The sequence below is a fragment of the Microcaecilia unicolor genome, unplaced genomic scaffold (assembly GCF_901765095.1).
Source record: "Microcaecilia unicolor unplaced genomic scaffold, aMicUni1.1, whole genome shotgun sequence".
NCBI classification, from domain to species: Eukaryota; Metazoa; Chordata; class Amphibia; order Gymnophiona; family Siphonopidae; genus Microcaecilia; species Microcaecilia unicolor.
The window spans coordinates 54,268-72,554 of NW_021963530.1; the positions used below are offsets into that span (position 1 = coordinate 54,268).

An 18,287-nucleotide genomic window follows, 5' to 3' on the forward strand; every position below is an offset into this window, starting at 1 on the left:
TGTATTGAAATCTATGTTGTATCCCGGTATTCTCCCCCTAATAAACTGATCCATTTTGATGTGGATTACCCTCTGATAAAACCATGCTGGCTTGGATTCTGAATTCCTGGACTCAAGATTCTCTTTTGCCTTCATCATCACCGAGGTCAGAATTAATGGCTTATAATTACTATCCTCCTCCCCATGTGCATTTTTGTAAGAGCTCTGACTAGAAAAAATAGTCTGTGGTAGTATGTCAGCATCTGTTTCCTTCCACTAAAGTACTATTGTCCACTTCTCCCTTTCTTCATGACTGTGCCATAATATTGCAGGATTCTGTACACCCAAATGTGATTTCATAACCGTACAGTACGAGCTCCCCCTACAAAGACAGAATAGCCAAACAGTAATTAAGGACTTAAATAAAAAATGGATTTATTTTGGTCAGCGAACATAGATGCAGGAATCTGGTGATGCTCTGGCTATGATTACCATAGTTCCTGCCCCTACCACTCTCCCCCCTTCTTCTGGGGACATCCATGAGCAGCAGTATGTTTCTGGGCAGCCACACAGGATCGGACCTGACTGGAGTGAATTTGGAAGCTGCATAGGCAGTCCTGATGCAGCACAGCCTCCTCAGGGCTGGAAAAGACCAGCAGTGGTGCATAATTTCCACAGGATGGATGGGCGACTGATCCTAGATGCTGAGGGTTCTTGGTTTTCCTCTGCCTCCCTCCATCACTTCTTCTTAGTCTCCTTGCAGGTCACCACATATCTCTGGGCCACGTTCAGAGGTGGAGAGTAGCCATCAGCATAGGATGTATCCTCAAATAGAACCGAGTAATCATCCTGTGGCTGAAAAGGGCAAATTGAGACAGGTAGCAGCAAACACCTTATGCTATTGTCAGTCATCAGACATACATACAGAGAGCCTAGACTCTTTTTCTTCCCCATCTATCTTCCAGCACAGATGCTTTTCAAAAGCTACAAAGCTGCTTCATTACATACATATGCAATGGGATATCAACTGCCCCTCCTCCCCTTGTTCTATGCCACACAGGGATTAGAACTAAGTACAAGAAGATAAAATGACTCAATTTAAGTTTACATATGAGACAGCTGGAACCTGGTGCATAGCAGTGAGAGGAAAAGGAAATAAATAGAGATGACTGATGCCTGGCACAAAGCAAAGAGAGAGATGACAGAATCTCACCCTTTGAGGTGGGGCATGGATCAGGGCACGGTAAAAGCAGGTGGTCTGTGGATAAAGTGCCAACACTAATTGATCCTTGTGGAATAGGGCTTCTGGGTCTGTCTCAGGATTAGCTTTCCACTGTGGCAGAGGAATGATGCGTCGTCGACTCAGCGTGTGCCGCCTGCAAGAGGAAACACTTTGGTGAAATCTGGCAAGTAGTACAATGATCAAACAAATATACCATCATGAAAGGACACAGCATAAAATCTGAGGACAAAATACCAGACTGAGCGACATCGGCACAGCAGGCAGAAAAAATGAGAGTGACTAACTTACTCTTTCCCTTCTTCATCTATGTCATCCACTTCATATCTGCAATGAAAGAAAAAAGCTAGGAATGAGAGAATAGCATGGAAAGCGATCCTAAGGTGACAAGATGCACTGCTGTATGAGACTAAAGAAGGGCCCAAGCACTGACGAGAGAGAGAGAAACCTCAGGGTAATACGACATACCAAAACATGAAACAACAGCCAAGTTCAGAGAGCAATGGTGGGAAGATAAAAGACTCCAGACATGACAAGACCAAAAAAATGTAAGACTGCAGTGGAACTGAAAGATCTCAGTCAGTTAAATAACCAGACAGCAGTAGATTCATTGCTGGAAGTATTCCTATTCTTTTCCTGGGGCTCTGCTGCCCTCTGGAGGGCTCACATGTTTCTGCACTGCTGCTTCTCCTGTCACTCACCCCACACACACATCCAAAACTACAACTACTACTATATAAATATTGAATATTATGCAAACACATAAGGGCTAATATCTGCTCTGTGGAACTTCCACTCCAGTTAAGACAAACTAACATAAGTGTGTTTGGGAATCAAGGCTCAAGTTTGAACAGGTGAGTTCATTGGTGGACAATGACTCATTTAACCAACTGGTAAAAGCTGCAGGAAAATCAAGCTTCTACCCCATGAAAAATCTATAAAAAGAGAAAGGTTTGGTGGGTTGGTGGGTGAGGGGCAGGGAAGGTGAAATCCAGAGTAAAACAAACACTTCCTCTTTTAGGAGGTAGAAGTCACACAAGACTTTATCCTTCTGGCTCAATTTGATCCTAGAAAACATTTAACCACCTAAGAGTTTATCTGAACAAGTTCTACAACAGCAAGCTTGCACCCAGAGCAGGGTAAACTTCCAGCTTAAACCAGTATTTCCTCTTTTTGGATGGCCAGTGTTTACACCACTAGCTTCAAATTAACACCTCGAAGTGTAGTTACTAAACTCACCTACACCTCCTGATTTCTTTCCCCATTACAATTTTTTTTAAATTGAAAAGCTGTTAAGTTCCATACATTCAGCAAGTTCTCACTATAACGATTTGTCACATGACATCAATGAAGAAATTAGGTCTTACCTGCTAATTTGCTTTCCTTTAATCCCGTTAGACCAACACAGATGCGTTATGCACTCCTACCAGCAGATGGAGACTGAGAACCACTGAGTTTCAGGTTAGCCTCTAAGTGAGCTGTACAGTCCCTTGAAAATTGGTCCTCAAATAGCAAAGTAGAAAAAAATACCAACTGTAAGCCACTGCTTCCCAAACCAGGTCCTGGAGGCACCCCAGCCAGTCAGGTTTTCAGGATATCCACAATGATATTCATGAGAGGGATTAGTATGCAGTGGAAGCAGTGCATGCAAATCTCTCTCATGAATATTCATTGTGGATATCCTGACAACCTGAGTGGCTGGGGTGCCTCCAGGACCTGGTTTGGGAACCACTGCTCTAAGCATTAATTCCTCAGAGGCAACAGCACCAATCTCCAAGAAGCCAGATGTCTATGCTGCTGCATACAGCCAATATAAAACACCAGCGCATCTTGAACCACACTTCAAAATGGACCCATTTGCTATTACCTCTCCTTTAGCTTTATGTACTCATGCAGTTGATGCTCTCTCTCTTTTGTTTTAAAAACACATCCAGTATCCTAAACTTGGGCAAACTCATTTCAACTGAAACTGAACACTGACAAAACACACTGCCTCATCCTCTCATCGCAACACAATACGTACAAACCCATAACCATAAACATCCCAGACCACACTCTCCCTATCTCAGATAGCCTGAAAATACTCGGCGTTACAATCGACCGCAACCTTACACTTGAGAGCCAAGTGAACTCCACAACAAAGAAAATGTTCCACTCAATGTGGAAACTTAAACGTGTAAAACCTTTCTTCCCAAGGGAAACATTCCGTAACCTAATACAATCAATGGTACTAAGCCATGCAGACTATTGCAACAGAATCTATGCGGGATGTAAAGAACAACTCACAAAAAAACTCCAGACCACTCAAAACACAGCAGCCAGGCTGATACCTGGTAAAACACGATTCGAAAGTGCCAAACCCCTCCGAGAAAAACTGCACTGGCTCCCAATCAAAAACGTATTACCTTCAAAATCTGCACCCTGGTCCACAAAATTACCTATGGTGAAGTCCCAGGCTACATGACAGACCTCATAGATCTACCAACCAGAAACACAACCAGATCACGAACATACCTAAACCTTCACTACCCAAACTGCAAAGGACTCAAATACAAAGCCACCTACGCATCCAGCTTCTCCTATATAAGCACACAACTATGGAACTCACTGCCAAAAGCTGTGAAAACAACCTACGGCCATCTAAACTTCAGGAAATCACTAAAAACCAACCTGTTCAAAAAGGCATACCCTACCGACTCAACATAAATACCTACACTCTGCAACACAGCAAAACCAAAGCTCGTAATGGACACTATATAACCTCTCCTGTCTTCGATCCCCATTGTGCCTGAACCTTATTCGACCACAACATCACCATGTATTTGTTTCTCTACCAGACTTGGCGAACACCTTTACGGTACTATGTAAACCACATTGAGCCTGCAAACAGGTGGGAAAATGTGGGATACAAATGTACATAAGTACAAAAGTAATGTCATACTGGGAAAAGACCAAAGGTCCATCGAGCCCAGCATCCTGTCCCCGACAGCGGCCAATCCAAATCAAGGGCACCCGGCAAGCTACCCAAACATACAAACATTTTATACAAGTTATTCCTGAAATTGTGGATTTTTCCCAAGTCCATTTAGTCTATGGACTTGTCCTTTAGGAAACCGTCCAACCCCTTTTTAAACTCTGCCAAGCTAACTGCCTTCACTACGTTCTCCGGCAACGAATTCCAGAATTTAATTACGCGTTGGTGAAGAAACATTTTATCCTATTTGTTTTAAATTTACTACACTGTAGTAAATAAATAAATAAAATATGCAAAACCCCTTGCAGCCCCACTCACATGCCTGCAAGTGAAGAAGGAACAACCACTGCCAGAAGGAAGATGGAAAGCAACAGAGTAAGACTAATAGGGCAAGTTCTGTGCCAGTCTAGAGGGACTAAAGGAAAGCAAATTAGCAGGTAAGACCTAATTTTTTCTTCCACTGCATCCTTCTAGACTGGCATAGATGGGAAGTCCCAAAGCAGTGACCTTTTAAGGGTGGGAGCCCCAAAGCCCTGCCTCTAAAATCCTGCACATCCAATCTGTGATGACGTGCAAATGAATGCAATGAAGACCAAACTGCCACTTTACAGATAACAAGAGGTGAAACCAGAAAGTGCGTTTGAGCTTTGGTAGAACAAGACTTTGAAGAACAATAGTTAACATAGTAAGTGACGGTAGATAAAAACTGAACAGTCCATCCAGTCTGCCCAACAGTCACATTCATTATCTAATCAAGATTATTTATTTATTTTTATTTTTGTTACATTTGTACCCCACACTTTCCCACTCATGGCAGGCTCTATGCGGCGGGCAATGGAGGGTTAAGTGACTTGCCCAGAGTCACAAGGAGCTGCCTGTGCCGGGAATCAAACTCAGTTCCTCAGTTCCCCAGGACCAAAGTCCACCACCCTAACCACTAGGCCACTCTTCCACAAATCAATTTGTCATTTGCGAGACACAGACTGTAAAAATCTACCCGGCTCTGTCATGTTCCAAATTACCAAGTCTCCGTTGAAGCCCTCTCCAACCCATCCTATACTGGATTGCTATGTGCGGGACACAGACTGTACAAGCCAGCCCAGCACCGGCCTTAGTTTTTACAGGCAGAGTTGCCATCTAAGCACCACTTGACATACCATTAATTTTCTAATTGGAGATCCTCTGTGTTCATCTCTCACCTTTTGAATTCCGCCACCATTTTTTTCTCCACCACCTGCCTTGGGAGGGCATCTCAGGCATCAACTACCCTATCCATGAAAAATAATTTTCTTGACATTACTCCTAAGTCTACTATTATCCCGCAACCTCATTTTCCCTTCTCTGGAAAATATTTGTTTCTATATTAATACCTTTCAAGTATTTAACTGTCTGTATCATATCTCCCATGTCCCTCCTCTCCTTTAGGGATACATATTCAGGTCTTCCAGTCTCTTCTCATACGTCTTTTGGTGCAAGACCCATACCATTTTTGTCGCCTTCCTCTGGACAGTTTCAAGTCTTCTTACATCTTTAGAAAGAGACAGTGGAAGGTAAAAGTGGTCAGAGACGCTCTTCAATGGCTGGTCCATCTGTGCTGGTCTAGAGGGAGTAAAAGGTAGATTGGAATCAATCTACACTTAAGCAAATACACCAACACCACCGCTTCCTTAATCCACCTAGTAATAGTTGCCTTGGAAGCCACCTCTCCTTTCCTAGGACCACCAAGACGCATGAACAACCTGTCGGATCAACAACTCCTGAGTAACCCACAGATACTTACGGAGGACTCTACAGACATTCAAATAACGTAAACGCCTCTGCTCCTCCAACCCAGCATGCTCACTGAGCTCCTGCAAGGAAACTGACTAACATGAAACGCGGAAACCACCTTAAGGAGGAAGGAAGGAACCAATCTGAGCTCCATCTCATCCTTGAAAAACACCAGAAAAGGCTCTCTGAAAGAAAGGGCCTGTAACTTGTAAATTCTGCATGACAAAGTCAAGGCCACCAAAGGTCTTCAAAGTCAGATACTTCAGTGTGCAACCAGACAAGGGCTCAAAGGATGCCGTGACCAAAATGGACAAAACCAGATTCAGATCCCAAGGAGGAACACATGGACAGACCGGAGGACAAATCAACTACACTCCCCAAAGGAAAGGCACCACATCCTGATAAGCTGCCAGGGAACTTATCCCAGATGAGGCCCCCAAAACACACCAGGGCCGCCACCTGCACCTTAAAAGAAGACAAGACTCTTGTCCAAGCTGGTCTGCAAAAAATCAGGAATTTGCAGCAACAACGCTTTGAAGGGCTCAATCTGACGAGTATCACACCGATCCTAAGATATGCCACATGTGCACATAAGCAAAGGAGGTAGATCACTTCTTTGAATGCAAGAGCGTCGCTATGACCTGACTTGTATATCCTTTTATTCTCAAATGCGCCCTCTCAAGAGCCAAGTCATAAGTGAGAACTGATCTGGATCTGCCACCCACACAGGACCCAGAGCTAGACAATCTTCTGCCTGAGGCAGACAGAGTGACTCCTCCACCAGGAGCAGCACCAGATGTCCTTGTGGCCATTCCAGAGCCACCAGGACTACCAGGCCTCGTAATGCTCTATCTTCTGATGATTCTGCCTATCAAAGGCCACGGAAGAAACCACATAGAGGAGGCCTAGCAAGGGCCAGACCTGTACCAGAGCATCCAGACTTTCTGCAAGGCAGTCTCTTTTCCTGTTGAAGAAATCGAGGAACCTTGGCATTGCACAAGTCGCCATTAAGCCCATGAAGGCAAGGCTCCACTTGATTCACAATGAGGGGAGAAGGTTGCCTGACTCAAATTTCAGTCTCTGATCTCTGGATCCAAGATATTTCTGCTGAGGAAGTCCACCTGCACATTGTCCATGCCTGCCACATTTATTTATGTCATAAAACTTGATATACTGCTTTGGCCTAACCAAATAGGCTTAAAGCAGTTTACATTAAAAAGAATTAAAAATAATGGTATACATGCAATAAAAAGAAAAAAAAAGATTTGCATCATGAGGTAGAAGAGAAGGTTAAAGTGAATAGATGGGTCTTCAGAGCTTGTTTAAAGGTCTGGAGAGTGGATTGATTATGGATATTTAAAAGAAGATTGTTCCAAAGTGTAGGACAAAGATAACTGAAAGTGGTGTCATGGGTATTGTTAGCCGGAGTTGTATAGGGGAGGGAAAGGTGAGAAGGTTGTGGTCTGCTGATCGAAGAAAATGCAGTGGTGTGTAGGGAATAAGAAGATTAGAGAGATAAGACATAGAGAAAAGCCTTGCCTTGAAAACTACAGAGTATTTTGAAGTGTATACATGCCGATAATGGAAGCCAGTGTTCAGTAACAAAAAGGGAGGGGGGGGGGGGGTAATGTGGTCAAACCTGTGTGCATTGTAAAGAAGTTGGACAGCTGTTGATTAGACTAACTATAAATGCTTAAGAGAATGTAAGGGGACACAAGAAGAGTTGCAGTAGTCCAAATGAGAAATGACTCGTGGAAAAAAAAATCAGAGGATGAAGGGAAGTGGCTGGAATAAATGGATGAACTGCACGGATTCGACGAACAGCAAAAAAAGAAGACCCAAGAACTGCATCAATTTGAGGTTTAAAGGAGAGCTCAGAGCTGAAAATAACATCCACCTAGAACATGAGGGCAGCCATCTCCCATGCCCCCTTGATGATTCACATGGGTCACCATTGTAGCATTGTCCAACAACACCTGCACAGCCTTGCCACAGAGAAGATCTGGGAAAGACAGCAACACCAGCTGAATCACCCTGGTTTCCAACACGTTGATCAACTAGCTGGCCTACTCTGTCGACCACCAGCCTTGAGCCACTTGCCCCGCACAATGGGCCCCCAGCCAGAGAGACTGGCATTCGTTGTTAGCATGGACCATTAAGGGAGTTCCAAGATTTGTTCCCCCTGACAGATGACTCGCCATGAGCGCAGGCTGCGCCTCACCAGCCCCCACAGGAGAATCCTGGCCTGCAACTAAGGAGGATCCCAGGGAAAGAAGAGACATGAAGCGGATGCATGAGAGCCCTGGCCCACTGCACCACCTCCAGCAGCGCAGCCATTGATCCAAAACCTGCAGAAAATTCTAGGCCAAAGAATCCCAGGAACAGAGACTAGACTGAACATGGGTTTGTAGTTTCTGAATTTTTGCCGCAGGCAGGTACACCCTGCCCAGTCTGGTACTGAAATACATCCTGAGATACTCCAAGGTCTGTGATGGCTCCAGATGACTCGACCAGGTTGACAACCCAGCCCAATGACTACAGGACCTGCACTACTCTGGATGTGACCTTGATGCTCTCCTGGAAGGACTTTGCCTGGATAAGCCAGTTGTCCAGATAAGGGTGAACCAAGATACCTTCCTTTTAAAGAGCTGCTGCCACCATCACTACCATCACCTTGGAAAACATGCGTGAAGCAGTGACTAAACCAAAGGGGAACAAACAAAACTGATAATGCGCCTCAAAGCCATGAAGCGAAGGAATCACTGGTGAGCCTGGCGAACATGAATGTGCAGGTAGGCCTCCATCAGATCCAGAGACATAAGAAATTCTCCGGGCTAGACTGCTACAATGACTGAGCTCAAGGTCTCCAGGTGAAAAGGGGCATGCTTCACCCCCTCTCAAGTCCAGAATGGGTTGGAAATGACCCTCCTTCTTGGGGACCACAAAGTAAATGGAATGATGACACTTGCCCTTCTCCATGCTTGGAACTGGAACCACAGACCACAGACGGACCAGCCGTTGAAAAGCACCTCTAACCACTTTTACCTTCCATCGAGCACAACTGGGGGGGGGGGGGGGCGGGATTCCAGAAAGGCGCCTGACAAAGGGTGGGCAAACTCCAAGGGGTAACCGTCGCAAATAATCTTGATAACCCACTGGTCTCAGGTAATCTGAGTCCACCTCTGATAAGAGGGTGGCTCCCAAAGGAATTGAAGGCTGGCCCCAGACCCCTTCATTGGGCAACACACACCCAGGGATGGGAAAGCAGAGAGCCCAGAATCCCAGCCTCCTTGGTGACCCCTGAAAGGACTGTGCTTTCTGAAAGAAATAACTACATTTGGAACCTCCTCCCCTCTCCCAGGACAATACCAGCAAGCCTCACGAAAAATACCTCTCCCAGAGGAACCTCTGTCAACCGCCCTAGGCTTGTCCTCCGGGAGATGAGGACCCTTTGTCTCCCCCCAGACTCTTGACCAGCTTATCCAACTCCTCTCCAAACAAGCAAAGAGCGCCTCAAAAAGGAAACTTGCTAAGCTTAGATTAGGAGACCGTGTCCCCGACCAGCCCCACAGGCACAATGAATGGCTAGCCGCCAAACTGAGAGCCATGGACTTAGCCAATACATGGAGAAGACAAAAAGGGCATCTGACAAGAAAAAAGAACCCATTTCAAGTTTGGCAGCCTCCTGATCCACCAGGGCCCAATCATCCGAGTCCCTGTCCAAAATATACTCCGCCCAAAAGAAAACAGGCCCTGTCCACCAAACCCCCTACAATTAGTAGCTTGTATAGCTAGGGTCACTACATCACAACTCTGCTTCAAGAGAGTCTCCACCTGGTGATCCTGGGGGGTCCTTCAGGATCGTACCACCATCTACCAGACGGTATTCTTCTTGGTCACCGTGGAGACTACAGCATCCACCAAGGGAAGCTGCAAGGACACCCTACCCTGGTCAGGAATTGGGTAAAGGTGAACCATAGATTGGCAATCCAAAAGAAGTGTCAGGAAAATTCCACTGCATCTGAATCGCATCCCTAATGTCTTGGTGCATAGGAAAGGACTTAGATGACTTCCGAATACCTTTCAAAAGCGGATACACCATCCACGGAGCTTCCTTAAATGCTTCTTTAAACATCAGCACCGAGACCTGGGAAATGAGCTCCTGCAAATCTTCACGATATTTAAAGGAGATGAAAAATATGCACAATGGAGGAATCCTCACCTGGGGGCAACTCTGCCATCATAAACTCCTCCCCCTTTGTCTAATTCTGATCCAGGACCTCTTCATACTTGGCCATCCCAATTGTCCTCTGACAGGGGGAGGGAACCGCAGTCCAGGGGGTCCTCCTCACCCAATCCACCCACTGTCTCTTGCAAGGCCAGAAGAAGCCCCCCCCCCCCCCCCCCCACTCCATTGTTGCTACCAAGTCTGTCTGCCACCCCTATGAAAGCAGGCGGCCTAGTACATAGCCAGCACTAATTCAGGTGGGAAATCCACCCCAGAGGGTCCTGGCAGAACTGGGTTGCTCAGCTGAGGCCCAGAGGAAGGCATAAGCTGCAATCAGAGTGGCTGCTCAAATCCCGATGCGGTATCCTTCAAGATGGTGGCGGTTCCTGCCAAAATTTTGATCGCCATTGTTCGCCCCTCATCACGCACCACTCCCACCAAGTACCTGCAAGAAGGCCCCAGCATAGACACAGCCTCTCTTGCTGAAGTTGATGCTCCCACATCTCCCAGCCAGCACAAAAAGAGCTGCACCCTGCAGATTCCAGGCTCCAGCGATGACAGAGGAAGCAGTACTTTAGCCACTGCAAACTCATCCTCTCTACAACACCGTGGGAGCACCGGAGAAAGAACCGAGAGACAAACCCCGACAGGGAAATAAGGGAGCAGGAGACAGTCCAGCGACACTGCAAGGAGCAGGTTGTAAAGAAAGACCACACAACTGTGAGGCACTAAAGCAAAGCACTTCTCTTGCTTTTTTTTTAAATTTATTTATTTTACCGCAGGTAGACCCCCTACCACCACCACCAAGGAAAAGAACAAAAATTCCTTAGGGCTTACCGGGCCTACACAGGCTTACCACTGCTATCATTTGCTGAGACTGAGAATACACTGATTTTCAAGGGACTGCACAGCACACTTATAGGCTCAATTGAAATTCAATGGTTCTCAGTCTCCATCTGCTGGTAGGAGTACATAACCTATCTGTGCCAGTCTACAGGGATGCTATGGAAATATCCAGTTACATTTCCACCTTTTAAAATAGTCTCCCTATCCCTTACCTCCCCAAACAACACATCCTCCCATCCAGCCCCCCCCCCCCCCCACCACAAAAACTTCCAATTCTAAAATTCCTCAAGGACATTAAACTCCTCCCTTGATGTGTGTGATAACACTAAAGCATTTTTTTCCTCCTCAATGAGATGTAACAGCATATGGCACCTCTAATATCAAGATGAGAACACACTATGACCTTTATGACTGTGACACACCCCAGTGGTATCTTGGAACCCCCCTCCTACTTGTTGGCGGCATGGCTGTAGCTCACAACCTCGGCCAGTATCCACTGCTCATCTCCATCCACAGCCTTCACCCGTGCAGCCACCTTGTCCCCTGGCTTAGCCACATAGTCACTGGATGCAGCGATTGCACCACAAAGAGGTGGTGGTCTACAGCAGGAAGAAGAAGAGAGACGGCATGATTCTTGAATCCTCAGTATCTTATGTTAGAGAGGTGATAGTGAGATTGAGAAGGCTGGGGTGGAGGGTTGGGGGGGGGGGGGGAGGCAATGGAGACATACTTCTCTCCTGGTTTCCCGATCCAAAGAGGCAGTGTCATGGCAGACTGCTGTAAAAGGGTCATCAGTACTCCTCGTCGCATGGTCTTCCGTGGGGGTTCAGAGTCATTGTACAGACCTGCGATCTTAGCAGCTGCAAAAGGAAAGAGGGAGAGAAAGATGAGCACTCATCTGTTGCTCGGTTACACAATGTCAATGAGGCTGTCTCTTCCTATAATACTATTCCTCGCCTCTGCTCTGGATACTCTCGCTCCCTCCCATTCCTCGTTCTGTAAAACGTACCAAACCCCATCCTTGGCTGACCTCTAGAATCCGCTACCTACGCTCCTGTGCCCACTCTGCCGAACACCTTTGGTTGAAATCCCGTGCCCATGCTGACTTCATACATTTCAAATTCTTGCTGACCTCCTTCCAGTCTGCTCTTTTACTTGCCAAACAGGACTATTACATCCAGTTGACAAATTCTCTTGGCTCAAATCCTTGATGTCTCCTTGCTACACTGAACTCTCTCCTCAAACTGCCTTCACCTCCAACCCCCCCTTCACTTTCCCCCAAGACTCTGGCTGAGTTCTTTCATGATAAGGTTCACAAGATTAAACTTGAATTCTCAACCAGGTCACCTCCACCTCTCCTTCCCTTAGTCCGTTCTCTCAATCCTCCAGCCCCTGCCTCCTTTTCTGAAATCACTGAAGAGGAAACTACACATCTTCTTTCCTCCTCGAAACTAACTACCTGTTCCTCTGATCCTATTCCCACCCATCTACTTAACACTATCTCTCCTACTGTCATCCCTTTTATCTGTCATATCCTCAAATTTTCACTGTCCACTGTGACTGTTCGTGATGCCTTCAAACATGTCGTAGTCACACCACTTCTTAAAAAAATAAATGGATTGGACCCTACCTGTCCTTCCAACTATCGCCCCATCTCCCTCCTCCCTTTCCTATCCAAGATACTTGAACGTGCTGTTCACCGCCGTTGCCTTGACTTTCTTTCATCTCAAGCTATTCTTGATCCACTTCAATCTGGCTTTCACCCCCTTCATTCAACTGAAACAGCGCTTGCTAAAGTCTCCAATAATCTGTTCCTGGTCAGATCCAAAGGTCTCTATTCTATCCTCATCCTTCTCGATTTATCTGCTGCTTTTGACACTGTTGATCACAGCGTACTCCTTGATACGCTGTCCTCACTTGGATTTCAGGGCTCTGTTCTTTCCTGGTTTTCTTCTTCTCTCTCCTAGCATACGTTTAGTGTATACGCTAGTGGATTCTCCTCTACTTCTATCCCACTGTCAGCTGGTGTACCTCAGGGATCTGTCCTGGGACCTCTTCTTTTCTCCAGCTATACTTCTTCCCTTGGTACTCTGATCTCATCCCATGGTTTTCAGTACCATCTTTATGCTGATGACTAACAGATCTACCTCTCCACACCAGAAATCTCAGCCGAAATCCAGGCCAAAGTATCAGCCTGCCTGTCTGACATTGCTGCCTGGATGTCTCAGCGCCATCTGAAACTAACATGACCAAGACCGAGCTTCTTATCTTTCCCCCTAAACCAACCTCTCCTTCCCCCCCCCCCCCCCCCCCATTCCTCTATTTCTGTAGATAACACTACTCATCCTTCCTGTCTCATCAGCTTGTAACCTTGGGGTCATCTTCGACCCCTCCCTCTCCTTCTCTGCACATATTCAGCAGACTGCTAAAACCTGTCGTTTCTTTCTCTATAATGTCACCAAAATTCGCCCTTTCCGTTCTGAGCACACTCCAGAACCCTCATCCACACTCTTATCACCTCTCGCTTAGACTATTGCAACTTGCCTTCTCACAGGTCTCCCCACTTAGCCATCTCTCTCTTCTTAAATCTGTTCAAAATTCTGCTGCACGACTAATATTCCGCCAGTGTCGTTATGCTCATATTAGCCCTCTCCTCAAGTCACTTCACTGGCTTCCTATCTGTTTCCGCATACAGTTCAACTCCTCTTATTGACCTATAAGTGCATTCACTCTGCAGCTCCTCAGTACCTCACCACTCTCATCTCTCCCTACATTCCTCCCCGGGAACTCCGTTCACTGGGTAAATCTCTTATCTGCACCCTTCTCCTCCACTGCTAACTCCAGACTCCGTTCCTTTTATCTTGCTGCACCATATGCCTGGAATAGACTTCCTGAGCCAATACGTCAAGCTCCATCTCTGGCCGTCTTCAAATCTAAGCTAAAAGCCCACCTTTTTGATGCTGCTTTTAACTCCTAACCCTTATTCACTTGTTCAGAACCCTTATTTTATCATCCTCACTTTAACAATCCATTATCTCTTGTTTGTCTGTCCTAATTAGATTGTAAGCTCTGTCGAGCAGGGACTGTCTCTTCATGTTCAAGTGTACAGCGCTGCGTACGTTTAGTAGCGCTTTAGAAATGATAAGTAGTAGTAGTAGTAGTTAAGGAAAGAAATAGAGAAAAGTGCATGAAAAGAAGAACAGCAACAAAAGAGATGGGGTACAGGAGAAAAACTGAAATAGTGAGGAGTTAAAAGAGCGAAAAAGGGAGCTTTTTTTTCCATAGGAAGAGAAAAACATGTGCTGTGTGAAAAAATGTTCAATACCCACACAGGTACAGATAACACACAGACAACACAGCAACCTAGAACATGATGCTGGAAAACACATTACAGCCCATCCACTCTACCAACAGCCAAGCTGTGGTGTTCAGTCATCCGTGCTTGTCCTATGCTTTCTTGATTCTGATATTAATCTTTGCCTCCACCTGTCCCACACATCCACTACTCTTTTCATAAAGAAATATTTCCTAAGATTGCTCCTGAGCCTACCCCCTTTCACCTTCATCCTATTACCCCTTGTGTTCCAAAGCCTCCTTTCCAATGAAAGAGATCTGATCCCTATACATTAATAATTGGAGGAATTCAAATATTGCCAAAATACTTCCTCTTTCCCACTTCTCCTTCAGAGTAATCATATACTTTCTGACAAAAACCATTGACTATTTTGGTAGCCACCCTCTGGACTGACTCCATCCAGTTTACATCCTTAGAAGGTGGGGTCTTCAGAATTTTATGCAGTACTCCAAATGAGGAGTCACCAGAAACTTATAGAGGCACTATTCAGTGTCACTTTTCATGGGTGCTAGACTGCTGCCACCACTGCCAGGCTTCCATCTGGACCTGCCACTACTGTCCTGTCAAGCAGTCCAATCCTGCACCAGTACTTACTTCAGTAGCAAAATTCAGCACAGAGCCTCTGAGGCTTTCTGTGATCACTGACCCTGTTGTACTCTACCTCTTGTACATGCTTCCATCGTGATAAGAAGATCATGCAAGAGGAGGAAATGGGGGCACCATGGGATCCATCAGCATATGAGAGCTCAGACATCCTGCACTGCATTTTGTTACTAAAGTCGATGCTGCTGGGGGAATAGACTACTCAAAAAGATGGTGGCAGAGGTGAAGGGGGATGCTAAGAGAGGAAATGATCTGAGTAGGGTATTGCCCCCAATGCCTATGGATGACCATAATTAATCCATCCCGCCACCCAGAAGAATGAAAGAGTACCACCAACAACAGGGAAGGTGTGGTAGGTAGGTCACTTACCAATTCTCCTTTCTTCCAGCAGGGACTTAATCTCTGCAATCTTGTCCAGGGATTTGCGCAGGATGCTGGAAGAAGAGAAAAAGTTATTAGTACTCATGAGCAGTGTCGGGATCAGTAACCCAGTAGATACTGTGGAAAAATTTCACCCTGTTCTAGTCCTTCCAAACTAGCACAGCTTCCCTCCTTTTTCTTGATACTGACAGGAAGGAAAATTTGAGTGTATGTCGAAGCCACAATGAAAAGACTGATTTATTGTACTTATTTAGGAATTTGACACCCTTACCTAGGGTATCTTACAAGAATTGACTTATAGTCCCTGACTATAGTAGACACAAAAAGAGCAGCAGAAATAAATCAAATGTGACTTTTCATCAACTTTCCATTTCCCTGTAATGAGTGCACAAGGTTTTATGGGGACAAAGTTCCTCTGTCATAACTAGGCACTTACCACCCAGGGCAAGAAATCATATTTGTGCCTCTCTTTCTATCCACCTCAATTCTCCTAGTCCTCCTGACCCCACCCACTATCTATCATCCCAGTCCCCCTATCGAGTCATTTCCCTAGTATTTCTCAAGCCCTCATTCACTAAGCTTTTTTTCCACTCCTCTCAATAGTCCTTTGTCCATTGCTGCCACCAATACCAACATTATTTCCCTGGGTCCCCCAATGCCCTTTCCATCCTACCCCACACACATAACCACCCTTACTTACTTTCCAGATCTCCTTTCCTCTCTTTGGCCACAGCCACAAAGGAAGAAACAGCAATACCTTAGTGGCTACAACCACCCTCTCTCTCCTCCAAATCCTTATGCAGGCAGGCTGGACTAAACCTGACACTGCTTTGATCCTGGGGACTGAGTTCGACTCCCACTGCAGCTCCTTGTGACTCTGGGCAAGTCACTTAACCCTCCATTGCCCCTGGCATAAAATAAGTACCTGAATATATGTAAACTGCTTTGAATGTAGTTGCAAAAACCTCAGAAAGGCGGTATATCAAGTCCCATTTCCCTGTCCCTCTTTGGGGGCGAGGGGTCTGGATTAACCCGAAAGCCTCTATGCATGTAGAAGCAGCCAAATGAACAAGATAAAACAACCTGGTCCTACTCTCAAGCCATAGTTGTGATTAGACCTGTGCAGCCTGCTCATGCACTCTTCTGGGAAGGTCTTGGATCAGTCCATGTTCGTCAAATACCAGAGAGCCATACTGCTGGTAGTTGTTTCTGGGTGCCGCCTTACTTGCTCTTCTCTGTGGCTTCATTCTCTTTGTATACAGTAACATCTCACTGGGAGCAAGTGAGGCATCGATTCTGAAGCAGGCTCTGTACTCTGGGCAACTGTCCAGCTGTATCCAATTACAACCCTGCCTTGTTCACATATGTTCATTCACATACTATAAAGTGACAATAAATACAACACACAGGATGGGTTCTTCCTGCAGTTAACATCAAGCAGCCCCAGGTAATGTTATACAAGAGAAGAGCCAGCCACTCACTTGCACTCTGCTTCTGCGTCGGCCTTGGCTGTGGTGTAGAGTCCTCGTAGCTTTGTCCGGTAGTATGGGGAAACTGAAACAAATATCGTGATCCATTGATGGGAGGATGACAAGGTTTATTTTAATGGGGAAAATATTGTACATTCAATATTCAGCCTGTGATGGTCAGCATTCTTTTAATGTCCAGGCGTCAGCATTGAATATCCGATGCTAATTATAGTTCTGCTGGCTAACGGAGCTTATGCAGGTCCCAGCAGATATTCAGCCAGGATCCGCATAAGGGATGTAGGTGCCCTGTGCTGCTCCCTTCCTCACCCCTGATATGAAGAAGGGTTGGCCAAGACCTCCAGCATTCCTTCAGCCTTCACCCAGTCTCCCTCCCTCATGTACCTTCCCCTCAGCTTTCACCCAGTCTCCCTCTCAGAGGCTGCCATCTATCCCTTCACTTTGCACACTGCAGCTGAAGAAGAAACAGCATGATTCCTACTTCTCCGCTGAAATTCAGCAATCTGTAAGCTTAATCTCATGATGCAGAAAATTCGGGATGGTCTTGCCGTTTCAAAGTCCCACTAAACTACAACACTTCCTGAACTTCCTGCACCATGTAGCTCAAGCTTTCAGAGAGTCAAATGCACCAGCAAAGTAGGAACCCTGTTGTTTCCTGCCACAGCATAACAACAAAGTTTTTTTTTTTTTGGGGGGGGGGGGGGGGGGCAAGAAATCTCAAGCACCAGGATATAATTTCTAGGCACCAAAGCAACCTGGCACTTAGGATTTATCAAGCCCCGGGCTGACTAATTTTAGAGAAATGCATGGAAATGACAGCAGATGGGCTGGGCATTTTTCTATCCCTCATGGGACTTACTCTTGTTTTCTGTCTGCATCCTTTCATGTGTTTTCTGAATGTTCACCAAGTTGTGTTCACTCCTAGAGCGTTCTTCCTGTAAAGAAAAGAGAACGAGGTAGAGGAGGCACATTCTCTAGAACAGAAGAGTGAGAAACTGTCCCATTACAACTCCCAAGATGCTGCCCCCCTCCCCCATGTTGTCTTATTGTACCTGCGTTTGTTTGATCAGTTGGTGCAGTTCCCCCAACAGCTCTGAAATCCGTGTATCTGCTGACACCAGTGCCATGGCTGCTGCTAACAGTTATTCGCCTGTGAATTAAAAAGCAAAGAGCAGGCCTCTGTTAGTGATGTCCAAAGCCAACAGTGGTACATCCCACAATGCTGCTCTTAAAACCAGGGCCAGAAAGAAGCAGGCTACACATTGCTTAGGGATTTCAACTGTTTTAAGAGAACCTCCAGACTCATTTTCGGGTGCTTTTCGCTTCAGTGATGGTGCCTATCGGAGAAGGTCTGTCCATCTATTTTTCTGTTCATCTGTATGCATAGGTAGGTTAACATATGCACAAGTAGCTGAGAAGAAGTC

General features: G+C 45.9%; 1 protein-coding gene across 2 annotated transcripts; it reads right to left on the reverse strand.

The window, feature by feature from the left end:
* Nucleotides 1-389: 389 nt before the first annotated feature.
* On the reverse strand, nucleotides 390-18,013 carry LOC115459403 (SAGA-associated factor 29). Of its 2 annotated transcripts, none has more exons than XM_030189232.1 (9): nucleotides 17,916-18,013; nucleotides 17,723-17,798; nucleotides 16,858-16,930; nucleotides 15,365-15,429; nucleotides 11,768-11,897; nucleotides 11,490-11,636; nucleotides 1,511-1,546; nucleotides 1,193-1,355; nucleotides 390-828 (listed from the first exon to the last, which is right to left on the reverse strand). In XM_030189232.1, the coding sequence occupies exons 1-9, from the start codon at nucleotides 17,988-17,990 to the stop codon at nucleotides 718-720; spliced, it is 876 nt and encodes a 291-aa protein (XP_030045092.1). In that variant the 5' UTR covers nucleotides 17,991-18,013; the 3' UTR covers nucleotides 390-717. The 2 variants fall into 2 exon arrangements, with proteins under 2 accessions (XP_030045092.1, XP_030045091.1); XM_030189231.1 differs by having other exon boundaries at nucleotides 390-834.
* Nucleotides 18,014-18,287: the final 274 nt, after the last annotated feature.

Coding starts and splice junctions, on each gene's coding strand:
- LOC115459403 (XM_030189231.1), bottom strand. CDS start 17,990: ATGGCACTGGTGTCAGCAGATACACGGATTTCAGAGCTGTTGGGGGAA. Junction 11,898..15,364: donor GCTGGAAGAAAGGAGAATTG/GTAAGTGACCTA, acceptor TTCCTTTTGCAG/CTGCTAAGATCGCAGGTCTG. Junction 835..1,192: donor TCCATGCCCCACCTCAAAGG/GTGAGATTCTGT, acceptor TGCCCTTTTCAG/CCACAGGATGATTACTCGGT.